The 18,523-nt window shown below is 38.6% G+C and overlaps 1 protein-coding gene and 1 long non-coding RNA gene across 2 annotated transcripts in view; both read left to right on the forward strand.

The window, feature by feature from the left end:
- The window catches only part of LOC134816899 (eukaryotic translation initiation factor 3 subunit B-like), a 73,872-nt gene that overhangs the window by 52,243 nt on the left and 3,106 nt on the right, over positions 1-18,523 (forward strand). Inside the window, exons 2-9 of the mRNA XM_063825903.1 lie at positions 12,709-12,829; positions 13,015-13,061; positions 13,193-13,341; positions 16,187-16,306; positions 16,935-17,121; positions 17,278-17,435; positions 17,585-17,716; positions 18,391-18,504. Of these exons, the coding sequence (XP_063681973.1) occupies positions 12,733-12,829; positions 13,015-13,061; positions 13,193-13,341; positions 16,187-16,306; positions 16,935-17,121; positions 17,278-17,435; positions 17,585-17,716; positions 18,391-18,504 (1,004 nt within the window). The 5' untranslated portion in view covers positions 12,709-12,732. The remainder of the gene's footprint in view (positions 1-12,708; positions 12,830-13,014; positions 13,062-13,192; positions 13,342-16,186; positions 16,307-16,934; positions 17,122-17,277; positions 17,436-17,584; positions 17,717-18,390; positions 18,505-18,523) is intronic.
- On the forward strand, positions 4,343-6,028 carry LOC134816632 (uncharacterized). Its single transcript, XR_010160429.1, has 2 exons — positions 4,343-5,455; positions 5,740-6,028. It is a non-coding gene; the product is annotated as an uncharacterized LOC134816632 (long non-coding RNA).

The raw sequence follows: 18,523 nt of genomic DNA on the forward strand, positions 1-18,523 counted from the left end.
ATTTTTAATACCGTATTGATGGTTTTGAATTTTGTATATTGAATTTGAATGTGAAGCGTCTACTCTTCCCCCCCGGCAATTAATTAGAAAGTTAGATTAATGACAATAATTGCCAAATGACGTAGTAGATATAGATGTTCAATGTTGTAGAGTGATTTCAAGAGAAGTGGTCCACAGGGGTCCGAAAAAGCCGTACAGGCACTTGGGTCCTTATCCTTGTCACTAGTCCCAATTGGATTCACTTTACACAAAACATGAACGTTTACAATTTAGACGTACACATTGGCACGATATTTATTAGAAAGCAAACAGTATAAAATAATACGTGCGTGCGCGGCTTGAGCCGCGCCGCATAACAATTTATGCGTTTATGGTTTAGGGGCTGGAGTACGCGTGTTTACAGATTAATGAATTGTTGCATTGTAAATATTTAAAGTTGACGATATATTATGATTTAATAGTAAATTTTTCAAAGCTGGCTTTGGACTTAGGTAAAATTATAATTTATTTATTTAAAAGAAAAAACCACGGATAGTTTTAAATTTACATAGTCGTATAACTATAATCAAGTTAATCCTGTTTTCAAGAATGCGCGGCTTTGGCGGCCAGTTATTGACTTGTACATAAAATTGAATTTTAAATAGAAATGTGAATGTATTAAAATTTAAAACTTTCAAAACGGAGGCTTATAAATATTATTATATTATGATTGTAAAATAAAGGATAAAATTTTAAATTTGTTTCACTAAAATTTGTTTCACTATTAGTTCAAAAGCATTTATATCATATTTTGGGAACCCTCGCTCTTCAGATATATTTACTACCCGTCTAACCAAAGCTGAGTCAACAGACCAAAATATACAGGGTGGGCCAAAAGTCAGTACCCATACGTTGGCCTTTATAGCTCAGTCACTGAGTGCCCAATTTAAATACTTCCTTCTGGTATGACTTAGTACCACCACTGGTTCGAGGAATTTGTCAACTCGAAAAATATTCGTGTTCATTTTTTTCAAATGGAGGTTCATTTTCACATTTATTTGATAGTTTGGATAGTCTGATCATGCTAAATGTTATTGAATTGTGTTTGGCCATTCGAATTACGTTTGTCCTGAAAGAATTAGAACTGTAGCTTCTCAGATGACCGAGATATGAAGCATAACGAGTTTATTCATTACGTGTGATCAGGTGATTGGTTTACCTAATCACGTGATAAGGTGACCCCGTGAACTACCCCGTTAAACATTATGGGAATTGTTAAGGGTGCCCAATTAAGGAATCGTGTCACGGTGTCACATAATCACCCAGTCAGTATTGTTAACGAGATACAGAAAATGCTTGATAACTTCGTCATTTCTAATCCGTTTTGCCTCATGTTTTCAGATCATATGCAACATTTGATAATCTACCGTCTCTGAAAAAATTAGGCGTTCAGCATGTTCAGAGAAAACAATATAGGTGTTTTAATATTGAATGGGTGTGGTCTAAAATATTCGAATTTTCAAATTTTGACGACCAGTAACCAGTAAGTACAGTATGCCATCTGCAAAGCAACAGCTCTCAAATATACCACACGGCGGAGCTATTAAGGCCAACGTATGGGTACTGACTTTTGGCCCACCCTGTATATATATGTATATTTTGTGAATTTTTTATCACTTGTTGATCCAAATTTAGAAAGAAAATTATTCAAACAATATACACATAATATAACAATTACCCTATATAAAAATTCAATATAAAAATTCAATATAAATTCAATACCTACTAAATAAAATTTATAAACACCCTTTAAGTAGTATAAGTAAGCCAGTTTAAAATTTTGGTACTTTAAAGTTTTATTCCTTGGCTAATAACCCAAGACTATAACAGGTGACCAAGCTCGGTTTGACGTATCTGCTAGAGGAGTTTGGACTCAATTTGATAAGACCTTTCTTGACATAAGGGTTTCACACCCCAATTGCTTATCAAACAGGACCTAAACTCTTCAAGAAGTATACGAAGAGAACGAAAAGGAGAAGAAGGATAAGTACTTGGAGAGAGTGTTGAACGTAGAGAAGGATAGTTTTTAATATTGGTAACATTAATGAATTGTAATTGATTGATTTTCGTGCACATACAGAATGAATGGTTAATAATTTAATATATATGTAGACCAAGCTCTGTGCACGGGATGCTTCCTGGAAGAATCCAGTTCTTTTAGCGGGGCACCCTACCTAAAGCCAAATTGAGATATAATAATCATATTCCTAGGGAAATAATCAGAAATCGAATACCAATCAAATAATATGATATGTAATTGATTGATATGTAATATTTAGGCCTGTGGCCAGTTTTCACAACGTAGAGAAGGCCACTTTCACCCCAGCCGTATTTCTCTCAACTGGAGGCATGTCCAAAGAATGTAAGCGGTTTCTAAATTGAGTGGCAGACCTTTTTTTTTTTTATCTAGACACTTATTTTACTTCGATGTATTCCAACAGCCACAATGTTACACAAGTGCAACCAGCCAATTACAGGAAGCCGAAGGATCTTTTTTGGCCAGTGACGGTTAAGGTAGTGTGTACCATACTTTCTTCGTCCGAGACTTTGCTGCAATGTGCAGCTCCTCATTTAACCCTCACACCGGATTTCTCGAGTATTCGGCTGAGTAGACCGGGGGGCTGCATAGACCACTCATGATCCTTAGCTGAACGTCGACGACGCTCACCCCACGACCAGGCAGTCAGTGGGTTTCGAACTCGCAACCTAACGATTGTAAGACAGGCGTTCTAACCAACTGCGCTACCTGGCTGTTGGAAAGGAAAAGAAAAGAGAGGTATTGCGATGTGGTAAGACATGTAAGGACAAGAATAATATTCGCTATGTTAAGAACCGCACTCATAGCTCTACGAGGGTACAGAAGAAAAAAAATGGACAGCAAATATGAGACTCCACTATCAGTAGTCTCTTATAACCTCATCCCTGCCCCTATGATGGAGTAGATGTGTATATATCTAATTGTTGATATTTCATATTATATAATATTGGTAGCAGTGGACAATTTCCGTTACCTCTGTATTGTGCTCTGCCAATTGCAACACTTGAATTACTTTATTGTATATAATACTGTTTGACATTTTTTATTCCTTGGCAATTTTTTTATTTCTTTAATACTGGTCAAAAAGCCATAAAAGCATTAAACATGTTTCAACTGAATACAGTGGCGTAACGTTGCCTGTTGGCGCCCCCCTGCCGAAAAGGCGCCCCCCTGTTGGCGCCCCCTCCCCTTTTGGTGCCCCTCCCTAAAATTGAGCAAATTAGGTGATTTTAGAGGATATGCCGGTAAAAATCTCTAAAAAAGTGTGTATCTAGAGCAAAACGCGCAGTTTTGCTAGTACTTTATTTAAGTTTTCGAAATTGTCCCACATTCAAACGACGATTTGGCACCCCCCCAAGACGGCGCCCCCCTGCACAGCGGGGTCAGCGGGGCCCTTCGTTACGCCACTGACTGAATATCTCTTGCAGTGTTTGTGGAAAGTCCTATTAAAGTTGATGTTGTAGTGTCAGTAAAATGGTTACCGATATGTATATACCCACATATTGATTCTCATGATATTGTGTATAACATCTGCATCTTTCTATAGCTGACGATGTGAGGGTACTTGTGCGATTCCAGCATGTTTAATTATTTGATGGCTTGATATAAAAATGGTGTTAATGAATCCTGTAAATTACGTATTATATGCTCTTGTTAGCTTCACCTTGAATCCTTTCTATAGCTGACGATGTGAGGGTACTTGTGCGATTCCATCATGTTTAATCATTTGATGGCTTGATATAAAAATGGTGTTAATGAATCCTGTAAATTACGTATTATATGCTCTTGTTAGCTTCACCTTGAATCCTTTAACAATCTCAATATTACTTTGTAGGTGGTTCTGATAGGTTGTTTGTTTCGCAAGCTTTCATGTAACTTGTGTCAATCATCTTTTGATGGTATGGTGAATATCTTTCGATTAATTGCTGTATCTTTTTTGTTTATTTATGTATTTATTAGAAGGGTGAGAATCCCTGCCACGTTTTTGGTCAGTTTCGCCGGGGCTCATGTCTTTCCTCGAGAGAGCATTAGTGTCTACAGAAAAACTGACAAATCCTAGCGAAGTCCAATCCGAACCACATCTTCCATTAGAGGTGGTGCTGGGTCAGCTGGTTACTGAACGGATTGGCCTGGAGAATGGCATAGTCCTGTTACTCTCAAGTTAACCATAGAGGGGAACAGGCGCTGTTCGCTCACGGCTGGTTCTTGGAGCCAACACCCTCAGCCCCTCAGAAGTGGGAGCACTGTCGTTGGTGGCTCACCCAGATAACAGACAGTGTCTCTCCTTTTTTCTTCTTGGACTTGCATTGTTGCTGGTGAGTCAGCCAGTAGCAATGCAGCATCTCACTCACTCAATCACCTCAGCAGTTCGGTCCCTTTTCTGTTTGATTACTAGTCTCACCTGGTTCTTGACCTGTCGCCCTCAGACCTACAGAGGTGGGTGCACTGTCGGTGGCCTGTCACCCAGGTTGTCGGTGGTATCTCTCCCTCTGCCTCCCCTTTGGACATGCATTGTTGCTGGTGAGTCAGCTGGCAGCAGTGTACCATACTATTGCGTGTTTACTAATCCCCTCTTAGCTTCCAGGCTAAACTAAAATTATAAACCAACAGAAGCAGGATAGAAGCAAGAAATCATCAGTAGCCCCTCAACTTAACGAAGACTGATATCAACCGCTCTGGTACAAGCAACTCTGATAAAGTACGACACTGCTGCTTCTCTGGGAAGTCAGCACCAACAGAAATGGGGACACTCTCTGATATGAGTGCTGGAATTCTCAGCCGTTTTACTCTACAGGCTAAGTTTCTTGTTATAATTCTATTGCTCTGTTCTTTCATTTGTATTCTGTCTCACTCTACTGCATATTGTAGATCGTCAGCATTCATAGAACCAGGGTCTCAGTTACAGTCCTTCAGTTTGTTGACTAGACACACTTTTTGCATCATCTTTCGGTTTTTGACGGCGTTTAGAACACATCTTGTTTTCTCGATCGTTACTTGCCTCCGTATTGGCTGCTAAACTAAAATTATAAACTAACATTCGTTCCACCCCCTTGTGTGTATACTAACACCCCTAGATTCCCAGGAACAGGCATAAATATCTACAGAAATCAAAGCCAAACAGACAGACAGCTACTCAGCCACAATGCAGGACAACAGATACTGCTCTGAACCAAGGATAAGTCTGATGGATACAGCTCACGTCTCCCTAGACATTCGCACAGATTACAAGAATGCCAACATCAGACATCACGTCTCTTATTAAGACAAAGCTCAACTCTCTATCCAAGTTCCTGAAATCAGAGTTGTCTAACTGAGATTCGCAGTCAGACATGCATTATACCCCCCTCGACCAACCCATCTACTAATCCGTGTCTACAGGCAAGAAATTGATCTCGTCATTTGTAATATAATATGAAATATTATATACCTATTGAAATTCTCATCCTCCACATCATACAAAAAAGAACGGCCCATGGCCATACACCACATATCAAAGAGAAAGGCCTCCGGCCAGACATATCAGACCTAACATGATCTATTTTCCTTAAAAGCCCATGTTTATATAAAGTTTTAGCGTGTAAAATTGATTCACTTTACTTACTTGTTTATAAATTTTACCTCGAACCATGCTTTCACAGAATTAAAATATTACCACACGACAGGGCGACTGTTTTCCAAAACTGGTTACATTCTTCCCTCAAGGCGCAGCTCCTACACCTGGTAAATTCCACTCTAATAGCACAACCTCTCAAACAGACTCACCGAAGTAATCTTCAGCCATCAAATGCGAAGGGACTATAGCACCGCTGTCAAACCTGATCATGTTACAAGGCATGACTTTTCTGCCACTACTTCATCATTATAGATTAGTGATTACTTAGTGTGTAGATGAAACGATATGAGTGTAGCACACACTGGCTTATCAATGAATGATTGATTCATCCTATCAGCGTTATCTTGATTCGAATTGAGATTGCTATATTAAATTTTTCCTTTATTTTACGTAACGCGCGAACGCCATTTGAGCACAGTATGTGCTAATAGTCTCGCTGTCAATCCTTTAATACGTTTTGCGCGCTAGCTACTCTGGTAGCGCGCATGGCGGGTAATTTTATTATCTATTGTGTCAACTTTTTATTCAGTTTTATTCATTTAAACGATGTTAATCATTTGAAACGACTTTACTAGAATTTGTCAACGAAGAAGAACTCTAAATTGTTACCACAGCAACCATTCAATGTTGCCATAGAAACTACACACTCTTAACATAGCAACCACACACGGTTACCGTAGCAACTCCAAATCACTACCTAGCAACTAAACACTGCTACCATAATAACTACATACTGATACTATAGCAACTACACACTGTTACCATAGCAACTACACACTGATACCATAGCAACTACACACTGTTACCATGGCTACTACACACTTTTTTTTTTTTTTTTTTTTTTTTAAGAGAGGCTGGGCCAAGATAGCCCACGAGAGGATAGCATTGAGATGCTCTGCCTACCTCTGGGTTGTGGCAACCTTGGGGAAGGTTGCCGGTGAAATCAGAGTGATTGGTGGAGGATGGTGTAAGATGATATATGAGTCAAAATGATACGCTTAAATGCCAGCTGGGTTTGGAAAAGTAAAACGAGACGAGACAGCATATGAGCTAATACTTTAAGTCACCCCGGTCTGATCCAGCTCTTCCGGCACAATTAAGCGTTTGGTGCGGTTTGCGAAATTGACAATTGTGGTGATGTGTTGGTTGTCGAATATGTCATTGACAGAGAGGTAGTAGTCCTGGAAATATTGACCTCTAATTTGGGCAATAGCTGGACACTGTCCAAGGAAGTGTGAGACAGTTTCCTCTCCATCGCCGCACATAGGACAAGCACTGGTGTTTGATTTGCAAATGGTGTGAAGGTGTTTGTTTAAGCCGCAGTGACCCGTGATGAGGTGAACTGCAGTTCTGTAATCTTGTCTGTTTTTGCTGAGTGTAGTGTTGAGGTTTTTGATGATTTTGGCATGCTTGTGGCCGAGTGTCAGTTTGGTGTGTCTGGGACCGTCAGTTAACCAAGTTTCCTGATTCAGTCTGTTGACTTTGTTGTCGATTTGACGCTTGATGTAGGATTGTGGAATTGGACACTTCAAAGTGGATTCACTGGTTGTACCAAGCTTGGCCAGCTCATCTGCTTTTTCGTTCCCCCACAATCCGATGTGTGCTGCAATCCATCGTATCTCTAGCGTGTTGTTGGATCCGAGTGCATTAAGAGAGTCGTAACAGTCTCTTGTAGTTCTACTTCGCGTTGAAAGCGCAGAGATAGCTTGTATAGATGAGAGACTGTCAGACCATATGATGATATGTGTGTTGGTATAGGTAGAGAGATATTTGCAAGCTTCAATGATGGCGGTGAGCTCTGTTTGGTAAACAGTGCAATAATCAGGGAGCTTGAATGATCTTTCTTCAAGGGTGGTGTTATTGTTGTCAGTTGTGATGATATAGCCAGCCCCGCATCCTGAGTCTGTGAGTGACCCGTCAGTGTAGCAGGTGATCGTTTCACTGGTAATGTTGTCGATGGTGTTTTGAAGTGAATTTCTATATTCAGTGGTATCGGCTCCAGGAGTTGTGACGGTGAAGTGCCGTCCCAGCATCATGGTTGGTGTTGTTAGGTCTCTCGTTGCTCTAGGTGGGATAATGAGGTCTGCCATGAATTGTTTGTTGATAGTGGTATGATTTTTGATAGTTCCCTTCCTGAAAGCGATAGTTTCAAGAGTGAGGCTGCCATAAGCTTGTAGCCTGGCCGCACCCTTTGCTGCTTCGCCTTGCAGGAACAGTATGATGTCAGAAGTGTCGGTGAGGTGATTCAATGCGATAAAAGGTGTGCTTGGCATGGCACCAGACATCATTCTGAGTGCCAATGCCTGAACACGTTTGAGTTTCTTCGCGTTATAGTCCGTTTGAGTGGCCCTGATCCATATACTACAGCAGTAGGATAGGATTGGACGGATGACAGCCGTGTACATCCATTTGCATGTTTTGGGGCTCATACCCCATGTGGGGCCGACAGCTCTTCGACATTGCATGAGGGATGCCGTGGCTTTTTTGGTGGTGTTGATGATATGTTCATTGAAGTTGAGTTTGCTGTCCAAGGTCACTCCTAGAAATTTAGCAGACTTGGAAAGACCTATAATGTTGTTGCCAACTGTTATAATAGGTCTTAGAGTCCACTTACTATTCCAGGTAAACATGACTATCTGAGTTTTAAGGGCGCTAATAGATAGCTCTTTGGTTCTGCACCAATTTTCTATCGTTTTAATAGTTTTGCATGTTCGGTCCCAGATGATGTCTAAATCATCCCCTTCCGCTAGAGACAACAGATCATCCGCAAAGGCTTGCAGGTAACCCGGGATGTCTTTTGCGGTAAAGGAAAGGAGATCGTCGACTACCAGGTTCCAGAGAAAAGGAGAGAGAATGCCTCCTTGGGGGCAACCTCGCCTGATCCGTACCCTTCTCGACTTATCCTTATGATTTAGTGTGATGAATCGATTGGTTACCATGTTGATGATCCACTGTGCTGTAGCCAAGTCCACTTTCGTAGCCTTGACTGCTTCAGAGATAGCCTTGAACGAGACATTATCGAAGGCGCCCTCTATATCTAGAAAGACACCTAGGACATATCCTTTCTTGGCTATTCTGCGCTCAATGGTGTGAGTAACTTTATGAAGTGCCGCTTCTGTGGAGCAGCCCTTCTTAAAGCCGAATTGTCGTTTGTTGATATCATTAGCTACACACTGTTACCATAGCAACTACACACTGTTACCATAGCAACTACACACTGTTACCATAGTAACCACACACCGTTACCAGGAACGAGAGCGAGGGTCGACAAGGGGCTATTGCGATGCAATCTGGACGAGAGTCCAGGCTGGCTCCCTAAGTTCCAACCTCTCGGTACTGCAAACGATACATTTTCTAATCCTGATCACCCATATCCAAGTTACAGTTATACAATAAAATTACAATCTCATCGTACTCACATCTCTTGAGTTAAGCGCAAAGCGTCACTATAGGACCTTCGCGATGCGAACCAGACACATAGTCTGGACTGGTACCTCAGACGCTAACGTGAAACTTACAGAGTATATAACAACTTACTCTAACGTGAAACTTACAGAGTATATAGGATATAACAACTTACTCGGGCGTAAGGAGTCGATACGGAGCTATTGCGATGCAATCCAGGCAAGTGTCTGGACTGGCTCCTAAAACTCCAAACGCTCGGGCGAGCGGCATGACAACTCTGATAAAAAAAAAAAAAAACTTGAACCTCTGTTCAAAGCACAGAAAATGTGTGCCCGCATAATGTTTGGAGATAAAGAAGCATACTTGGATAAATTTAAAACTAGTGCACGATGCAGACCCTACGGGGAGCAAATCCTGGGCAAGGAATTCTACAGAAAGGAGCATACAAAACCCCTCTTCAACACTCATGAAATCATGAATGTGCATAATCTGTACTTCTACCATTGTATTAATGACATCTTCAAGGTCTTGAAATATAGAACCCCTATATCACTATACTCCCTCTTTGAAACATCTGGCAGACTTGGCAAAGAGACACTAATTCTCACACCTAAACCATCAGACAGCTACATATACAGAGCAGGGACAATATGGAATACAGTACGACAAAATCTCATGCTAACTACATTCACCTGTTATAAGCCCAATCACCTCAAATCATCCATAAGAATCACCATCACTCACACTCAAAAGGAAGGAGAACCAAATGACTGGAACTTAGCTTTAAACAGCGTTCGACAAAATTCAAAAACTTTAAAATTGACCTTGCCTAGATTACTTAAGCTTGAAAAAGCGGTAATATCTCAGCAAAATATAACTTGCAGCAGCCCCATACCTTGTCATGAACATAATATCGAAACTACCTCTGTGATCACATCTTTCTCTGGGTGCAAAATGAATATTATATATATAATAGGTTTATTAGTTTTATAGAAATTTAAAAGTTCTATAGAAATTTATTATATAAGGATTATAAACATTTTATTTGTGTGTTTTGTGTTATGCATTTTTATACCGATTTTAGAAGAGATTTTTATAGAATGTTAGAAGTGCAGTAGGGTCAGTTTCAGACGAATTAAGCATAAATGACATCACTGCCATGTCTGAAGTGGTTTGTAAATGGGCCATTATAAGCCCCAAGCGTTTTGGTCCCTCATTCCTGCCACTCAGCATTGCCTACTGTAAATTAGAAATTTTTCTAAGATAATAGAGAAACTGACCTTGTCTCACTAAATTCAACCACTTACCATAATAAAAATACTAACAACCAAATAAAGTTTTTAAATAATTATATACAATCACCAAAAATATTTCCTCAAGTTTACTTCTAGCTAACTAGTTCGTGGTTTAAGCTCTTATTTTATTTATGATTAAAGGAATGTAAAATAAAACTTTTCGTTTCATTGGTCATTGATTCTTTACAAATAATTATCTTACCAAACATACAGTACGCAAAACGAACGTAGATTTCAATTCTTATATAGCGAAATAGCCGAAGTGCGTGGAGGCCGGGGAGAGGGGCTAGCTCCGGCGCGGCGCGCGCGCCGGGATAGCACCCCAACACGTCAACGCGCAGCAGAGTAGTGGGGTCGGCCACACTACCGAATACACGAGAAGCCAACCCGGGATTTATTACCCGCACGGCTATATTATCATGCGCAGTTGAAACCTGGGGGCTCGCCGACCAGGTTCACCGGGTGGAAACTGGAGGCATATATGACTCCCATATCTGAAAGCAGGTTGGGGGCACTACGGAAAGCTTAGAAGCTCCCGTCACCTACTAACTAACTACTAACTATGTATTTATTATAATCATGTGTCTGCTGAAAATCTTTAAACTTGTGATTAATAGATTTTACAAATGTTTTACATACATTTTTCTCACTTTTTATTATTTGAAAATTCAATTAATTATTATATATATAAATCAAGCGTTACATTTCAGCCATGCAAAATTACAATGACATATTTTGATATACTAATTGATAAATGGTACTGCAATATAAGTTGCTTAATGTTTGGCCGGATGGCAACTAACTAAAAAATAAAAATAAACTTGATTACATAATAATTAATTCGGCTGAACCAACACATAGCTAGAGCCACATTAATGTGGGGCCCTCTAGCTCAGTGGCGTAATGTTGCATGTTGGTGCCTCCCCCCGCCGAATAAGCACCCCCTTATTGGCGCCCCCTCCCCTTTTAGCGCCCCTCCCTAAAATTAGACAAATAAGGTGATCCTAGAGGATACGCTGGAAAAATCTCTAAACAAATGTGTTTCTAGATCAAAACGCGCAGTTTTGCTAGTACTGCTGTTAAGTTTTTCAAAATTGTCCTGCATTCAAATAATGATTTGGTGCAATGTTGCCCACCCCCTGGCCCTCCCGCTCAGTGGGGTCAGCTGCAGTCTGGCAGTGTTGAGTATCATAAGTATTTCCCTAACCTTCTTAAATCTTGTTGTTCAGGTATGACATATTTGGAGCTCCGATGGAATGCATATGTGGTTGGAACTTGATGTGATATTCAGTCATAACTTGAGGATACTAAGTAACAAGTTATAATATCTGATATCAACAGAATGGGAGAACTGCTCTGTCATGTTGAGTTACTGTCAGACTGTAAACTATGTAGTTCTTTTGACTACTGAATCCTCAAGAAATAGCATACTTCTTTACTAAGCATACTTCTTTACTAAGCAGCAATTGGTTAGAAACCATTCAAATGTAGTGGGGATGAAAATTGAAGCAGCAATTGGAGACTGGACTGAATGTTATAAATTTCAAGAAATTTATTTCTTTACTGAGCAGCAAGTGGTTAGAAACCATTCAAATGTAGTGGGGATGAAAATTGAAGCAGCAATTGGAGACTGGACTGAATGTTATAAATTTCAAGAAATTTATTTCTTTACTGAGCAGCAATTGGTTAGAAACCATTCAAATGTAGTGGGGATGGAAATTGAAGCAGCAATTGGAGACTGGACTGAATTCATCTCATGCTAGCTATCAGTAGTATTTCAGTGTAACTATGTTCTACACTGTTAGAAACCATACAAATGCAGTGGGGATGAAAAGTGATGTGATTTGATTTTCAGAGACTATCCCCATTATCTTCTTGGAATTTTCATTCTTTGTTAAGCAGCAACATCTTAAGACAATGAAAAGTTTCACTCTAAAGATGATTACTATGTTTATGTACTCTATTTTCAATTTCAACTATTCATTGTTATTTTCATTGCTGTGTTGAAAATGTGTTATATTAAAATTGTCATTGATTTCAAATTTTAATGCATTCTTTGCTTTGGAAAACTTTGCGGACTACTGATGACTAAGGTTATGCTAAATTAAACATCACATAATTTGGTGACAAAGCGCCGCTAACTTTACCAATCTTTAAACTGACTTTAATCTTAACCAAATTTGTGTCATAACTCCCTCCTGCTCTGCTATTACTAATCCCACACATATTGCAATTTATGAACCTAAATTTATATGAGCGAGTCTATTTAAATCGCTATTCTGTAACTTTATATCCACTAACACATACTGTTAAATTATAGCTTGCTTGTACCCCTACGTGTTATGGTGGCTTTATGCCTCGATGAAGAGGAAGTCCCCAACTATCATGAGGATGACCAGTATGAAGCACAAAAACTTGTCGATGAAATGGACGATGACAGTAAGTTTAATGAATTGTATCAAATGACTTGTACTATATCTGTACATAGATAATTTCAACTTTTAGCCAAGAATATGAAATACCGAAATAAGAATTTGTGATAAATGTCGAAGGATTTATTTAGTTCAACTTAGATTTACGTTTATTAGGCAAAGTGCTTGCGCTCATTAAAACATTTCTTTCAGCTTTGATCAGTGATATTCTAGATAACCGACCTCACTCCAGTGAAACGGTAAAGATTTTTATCATATTTTTATCGTATTTTTATCTCCTGATGAAAAGGGGTTTAGTCGAAATTATTGATTTTTTATTTGAAATGGTTCCTTTTCACTGATAAAAATTGCAAAAAATTTATAATTTCAGATAGAAAATGTTATTATAGTAGATAACATTCCTGTGACGGATTCCTCGAAACTGGTGAAACTCACGAATGTCCTTCTGAAGATCTTTAGTAAATGTGGCAAAGTGGAAACTCATCACATACCCCTGGATGAGAACTCGAAAACTAAAGGGTATGTTCTCCTCATCACTTATTTATTGCTATTGTTAATCTTGATATTAATAATAGTTGAGCATAAACATTTGTTGGAAAAAGTGATATTTCGGATAAAGGTATGTGCAGTGGAATCTGTGAGACTGTTAACTAGTATTGTTCCAAGGCAGTTAGGCAGAGTTATTACAACACAATAATATACTAGAGCTTAACAATAAGATTGATTTGTACTTTATTCAAAACAATTTGGAAAGAAATTTTGGCCATTTAATTTCGTATTGCAAATTATTGGGGGGGGGGGGGGGGGGGGGCATCCAGCATCAACCTCATAAATACCTATTATTCGGTATTCCCTCCGATTTCAAAATAGGTATAGGTATTTATGTATATTTATGGTTCTTTAAAGGTTTTGTTGTTTTTCAGTATTTTTCCCACTTTTAACATAATATAAGGGGGGGGGGGGGGGGGGGGGGGGGCCAACCATATTAAAGTATATTAAAGTATATCCCCGGGTCAAAATCGGAAAAAATCCTACATTTTAATATACTTTAATATACCTACAATTAGAAGATTTATATTCTTCGTTAAGATTTACATGATGAACTATATTTTTCACTCAGATTCGCAAGATAAGCCTGTTTTAGGACTAATACATGAATTTCCATCCAGATTGGTCAAAAATTGGCTGAGCTATGAGCTTTAAAAAATATGCCCATATTTGGGCATACGCTTTTGTCCAAATTCGCTTTTGCCCAAATTCGATAAAATTTCAATACTTTTTAATGAGACTAACTCTATGTGAAAGATATAACTCAGTGTTTGTTGGATATAGTGGATACTAAGTAAAAAGACCTCCATGAACAAAATTGGGAAAATTGCACATAATATCTCGGTTCAGAATACTAGCCAAAATTACTTCATTAAAATTGAATTAACTCCATCAGTTTTCAATATTTTTTCAAGAACTTTTTGGAATCGATTAAGGATTGCATTTCAAGCTTATTTTGGGCAACAATTTTTGATGTAGGCCTCCAAGGAGATAGGGATATATTAAAGTATATTAAAGTATATTAAAGTATATTAAAGTATATCCCCGGGTCAAAATCGGGAAAAATCCTACATTTTAATATACTTTAATATGGTTGGCCCCCCCCCCCCCCCCCCAATATAATATTCAATTCTATTCATAGTGTTAGCTGTTTTAAAGTGTTTTTACTGCACGAGGGGGTTGATATCAAGTTTTAAAACCAATTTATTGGGGTTGGGAAAAATTGGATTTTTTGCCTTTGTGTACCTTAAACTTGAGTTGTATAGGGTTTTTAATTTGATGCAAAGAACCTCGGATTTCGTCTCGACTCTCAACTAAACTTTGGTGAGCAAATCAAGCAACTTAAAACATCGTGTTTTCTGAAACTAAGAGACCTTGCTAAGATGAAAACATTCCTCACAACCAAACAGATGGGAACACTGACTCAAGCAATTGTAATCTCATCGCTTGACTACTGCAATGCGCTTTACTATGGTTGTAGTCAAGCCTCAATTACGCAGCTGCAGAACATTCAGAACCGAGCATGCCGTCTGGTTTTTGGATTAAAGAAGAGAGACTCAGTCGAAGAGAAGCTCAAATCCCTTCATTGGCTCAAGGTGAAGGAAAGGATTGAGTTTAAGTTATGTTTACTGATTTTCAAAGCAGTCAATGGTGTTGCTCCTGCATATCTGTGTGATCTAGTAACATTTGTTAGTTCGAGTAGCAGAAGAACTTCCTCCTTACACCTACCTGTCGGATCTACAAGATCGCACCCAAGAGCGTTTCAGACTGTTGCTCCGAAAATCTGGAACCAACTACCAATTGAAATTAAGACTTGTTCTGATGTTGATCTGTTCAAAACATTATTAAAAACTCACCTGTTTAAGAAAAGTTATGGCATGAGCGATTAATTGACAATATAACTTTATGTTATTTGCTTAAACTGTTTAGGATGCAACCTAATGTCATGATCTTTTTGAACTTATTAGCAATTAGACTGTTAGCTCGCTTCATAAGCATGTCATCTTCGTTCCAAAACTTTTTATGTCCTATTCATACACTCCTTGATAGTTATCTTGATCTAGTATCTTTGTTTCACACAATAGAGCATAAGTTTTGTGGTTTATCCACTGGGCTTAGAGTTTGTGTTTAAGCTACCAAATTTTATTATTATTATTATTATATGAACAGTTCAAACTATCAAAAGGTTGCTTATATAGAAGTTTCTGAACATTTTGAACAACAATTAAAAATATTTCCAAAATAAATTCAATGTAATCGAAAATTTTAAAGGTAAAATCTTGTCATGAGATTTTCACCTAAAACTTAAAAAAATCAATTTTGCTCACAATATTCTGAAACGTAAAATACCTATAAATAGGGTTAGGCCGTTAGGGTTAGGCCGTTAGGGTTAGGCCGTCAGGGTTAGGCCGTTAGGGTTAGGCCGTTAGGGTTAGGCCGTTGTCGGGGGGTCCTTAGCCAAGCCATCTTGTCCGGACATATTTATTTCGACCATATTCTATACGTTCATGTGAATTTAAGAAGTACTGGGTACATGTTTCTACCGTAATGGGTATTGCCAAGGGGCAACATTTTCACAGCAAATATACAGCGTAATTTCTTTCCGAATATTTGTGCAAACTTGTGCAAACCCTGTCCAATGGAAATGTGTTCTCAAATAATAACAAGAATTGCGCCATTACACTCTCTGCTTATCTCATGCTGATTGCTGCCACTAGGTAGTCCTGCAATTAGTCTATGGTCCCTATTATTACCGGTTAAGCCACTCATTAATAAGTTCTACCAAAACTGATTAATAAAAAAATCCATTTTTCAGGTTTATGTTTATCGTGTACAGAAATGGCCAGGAAGCAACGAATGCTATCTCGTCTTGTAACGGTTACAAACTGGACAAAAACCATTGCTTTGCCGTCAACAGACTCTCCGACTTTGAACAGTGAGTGAAAACGATTCTTATTTTATCAAAATACTGTAAATTTTTATTAGATTATTCTTGTTGTTGTCGTGATCAAAATCTCTTAAATATTATCTAGTTTAAACTCAACGTTTTCATGTAACTGAAAAATAAAAGGTCATAATATTAATATTCATATTCTAGGTTTTCAATCAAAAATTCAACCGTATATAATATGTAGTACCCTGGTGCAAAGTTAGTGTACAAATTATTAAATTGAAAACTGCATTGAAACCGCAAAAAAGATTAGTATTTTATCAAAAGAATGAAACTAGACTGCAAACAAAGGAATGCATACAATATAATTTATATGCGAAACTAAGATATACTATGTAGCAGGAATGCATACAATGAATTTAAAGAAATGCACGGTGAAACGGTAAGCAGGCACTGCAATGTGTGTTGGTGTGTTTGTTGAGTGAAGCGTAAAAATGGCAGGAATTTACCAATGAGTGTGAAATTTACCAATGAGTGTGAAATTTACCAATGAACGTGAAATTTCTATAGATAAGAGCTGGAATTTGAAGCCAATTTGAAGCCATGACCCTTCTCGCCTATGATATCTCTTAAAAGTATGCTGGTATCTATAACGAACTAATCTTATTTCCAGCTGCATGAGTATTCCTGACAAGTGGGAAGATCCAAAACCAGAACCATACAAACCACAAGCTAACCTGAAATCCTGGATGACTGATGCCGAGTGTTTTGATCAGTTTGCCATTGTTCATGGCAAGAACAGGAACACTGCTGTACACAGTTGTGGGCCCAGCCAGTCCTTCACTGTTCAACAGCGAGAGGTAGGTTCACATTCCAACCAGTTCTACTCCCTGATCCTCGTAATTCCGCCACGTTCTGTTGTGTCTGGGAGACAAAACTGCGCAATGTTTTATTATTTGTTTATTTTATGTTGTTGTGATCATACTGTAGCTAATTCAATAATCCTCCACTTTCAGGGTTGGACCGAATCACACGTGAAGTTTTCTCCAAAAGGATCGTATCTTGCAACATGTCACAAACAAGGTATTGCCTTGTGGGGAGGTCCAGAGTTCAGCAAAGTTGGACGATTCAACCACCCAAATGTTACATACTTCCAATTCTCTCCATGTGAAAGGTATGTTTGGTGAACTATTTTACCGCTCTAGTTCTGTTTATGACATCTTGACCTTGATAATTTACGCACAAATTTTTTCTGTTTTAAGATTAAAATCAAATTATTTCTCAATGAAATCTAGACAAGCAAACAACCGAATTTGCGTGCAGGTATTTTGTGACGTACAGTAAGACCTCACTGTCTCCTGAGGATCCGCAGAACCTTATCATCTGGGAGACGAGATCCTGTCTTAACAAACGAGCTTTCTCTCTTCCCGTTCTGAACTACTGGCCCTATTTCAAGTTAGTGCATATTTTATCAATATAATATGACCGTCAAAAAGTAGTAATTAATTAATTGACGATATTGATAAGAGACGTACTGAAAGTCGGTTAAAATAGTGGTCACAACGTGTTTGTTTGTTTGCGTCACGCGCTTATACTTTGAATCATAAAGATGACCCTCAAACTTCGCGCTTTGAACAAATTTTACCGCGCGCGGCACGACTTATTGCTTCATTATACAACGCTTCGTTGCGAAATTGTACAAAGATGTATGAAAAACAATCATTATTTAAAACTCGGGCACTAACCGTCACTCTTTCCTTATCCTATTCGTAAACGCACGCGGCAGAGTTGTGTATCTTGTCTGGACAGTATGTGGTTTACGCCATATGGATACTTTGACCTCTTTAACCCATTTAGTGCTACCGCGAACCAGTTCAGGGGTGAGGGGCGCAGATTAACCTATCTCGAAATGAGGCCTTTTCGGTTTAAACTCTTGGTATTTTTTTAGAGTGAGACTACCTCTGCAAAAGTTTTGTAATTAATAACTTTTAACAAAGAAGTTCGTCAAGCATGGAACCAATGGTTCCTGAGTGTTCTTGTGTTGGACGAAATAATGTAATCTGTATTCAATACTGTGCAACCTATGATCGCAGTAATCCACCATTCCTCCTTACAAAGCTTTTTTGCAGGTGGAGTCACGATGGACAGTACTTTGCTACCATCACGGGGGATAATCTGTCGATCTATTCAACACCCTCAATGAAACTGTTGGATAACAAGAAGATATCTGTACAAAATATCAGGTATTTAAAATATCTTGTT

The sequence above is a fragment of the Bolinopsis microptera genome, chromosome 6 (assembly GCF_026151205.1).
Source record: "Bolinopsis microptera isolate Bmic1 chromosome 6, MBARI_Bmic_1.0, whole genome shotgun sequence".
Taxonomy (NCBI): domain Eukaryota; kingdom Metazoa; phylum Ctenophora; class Tentaculata; order Lobata; family Bolinopsidae; genus Bolinopsis; species Bolinopsis microptera.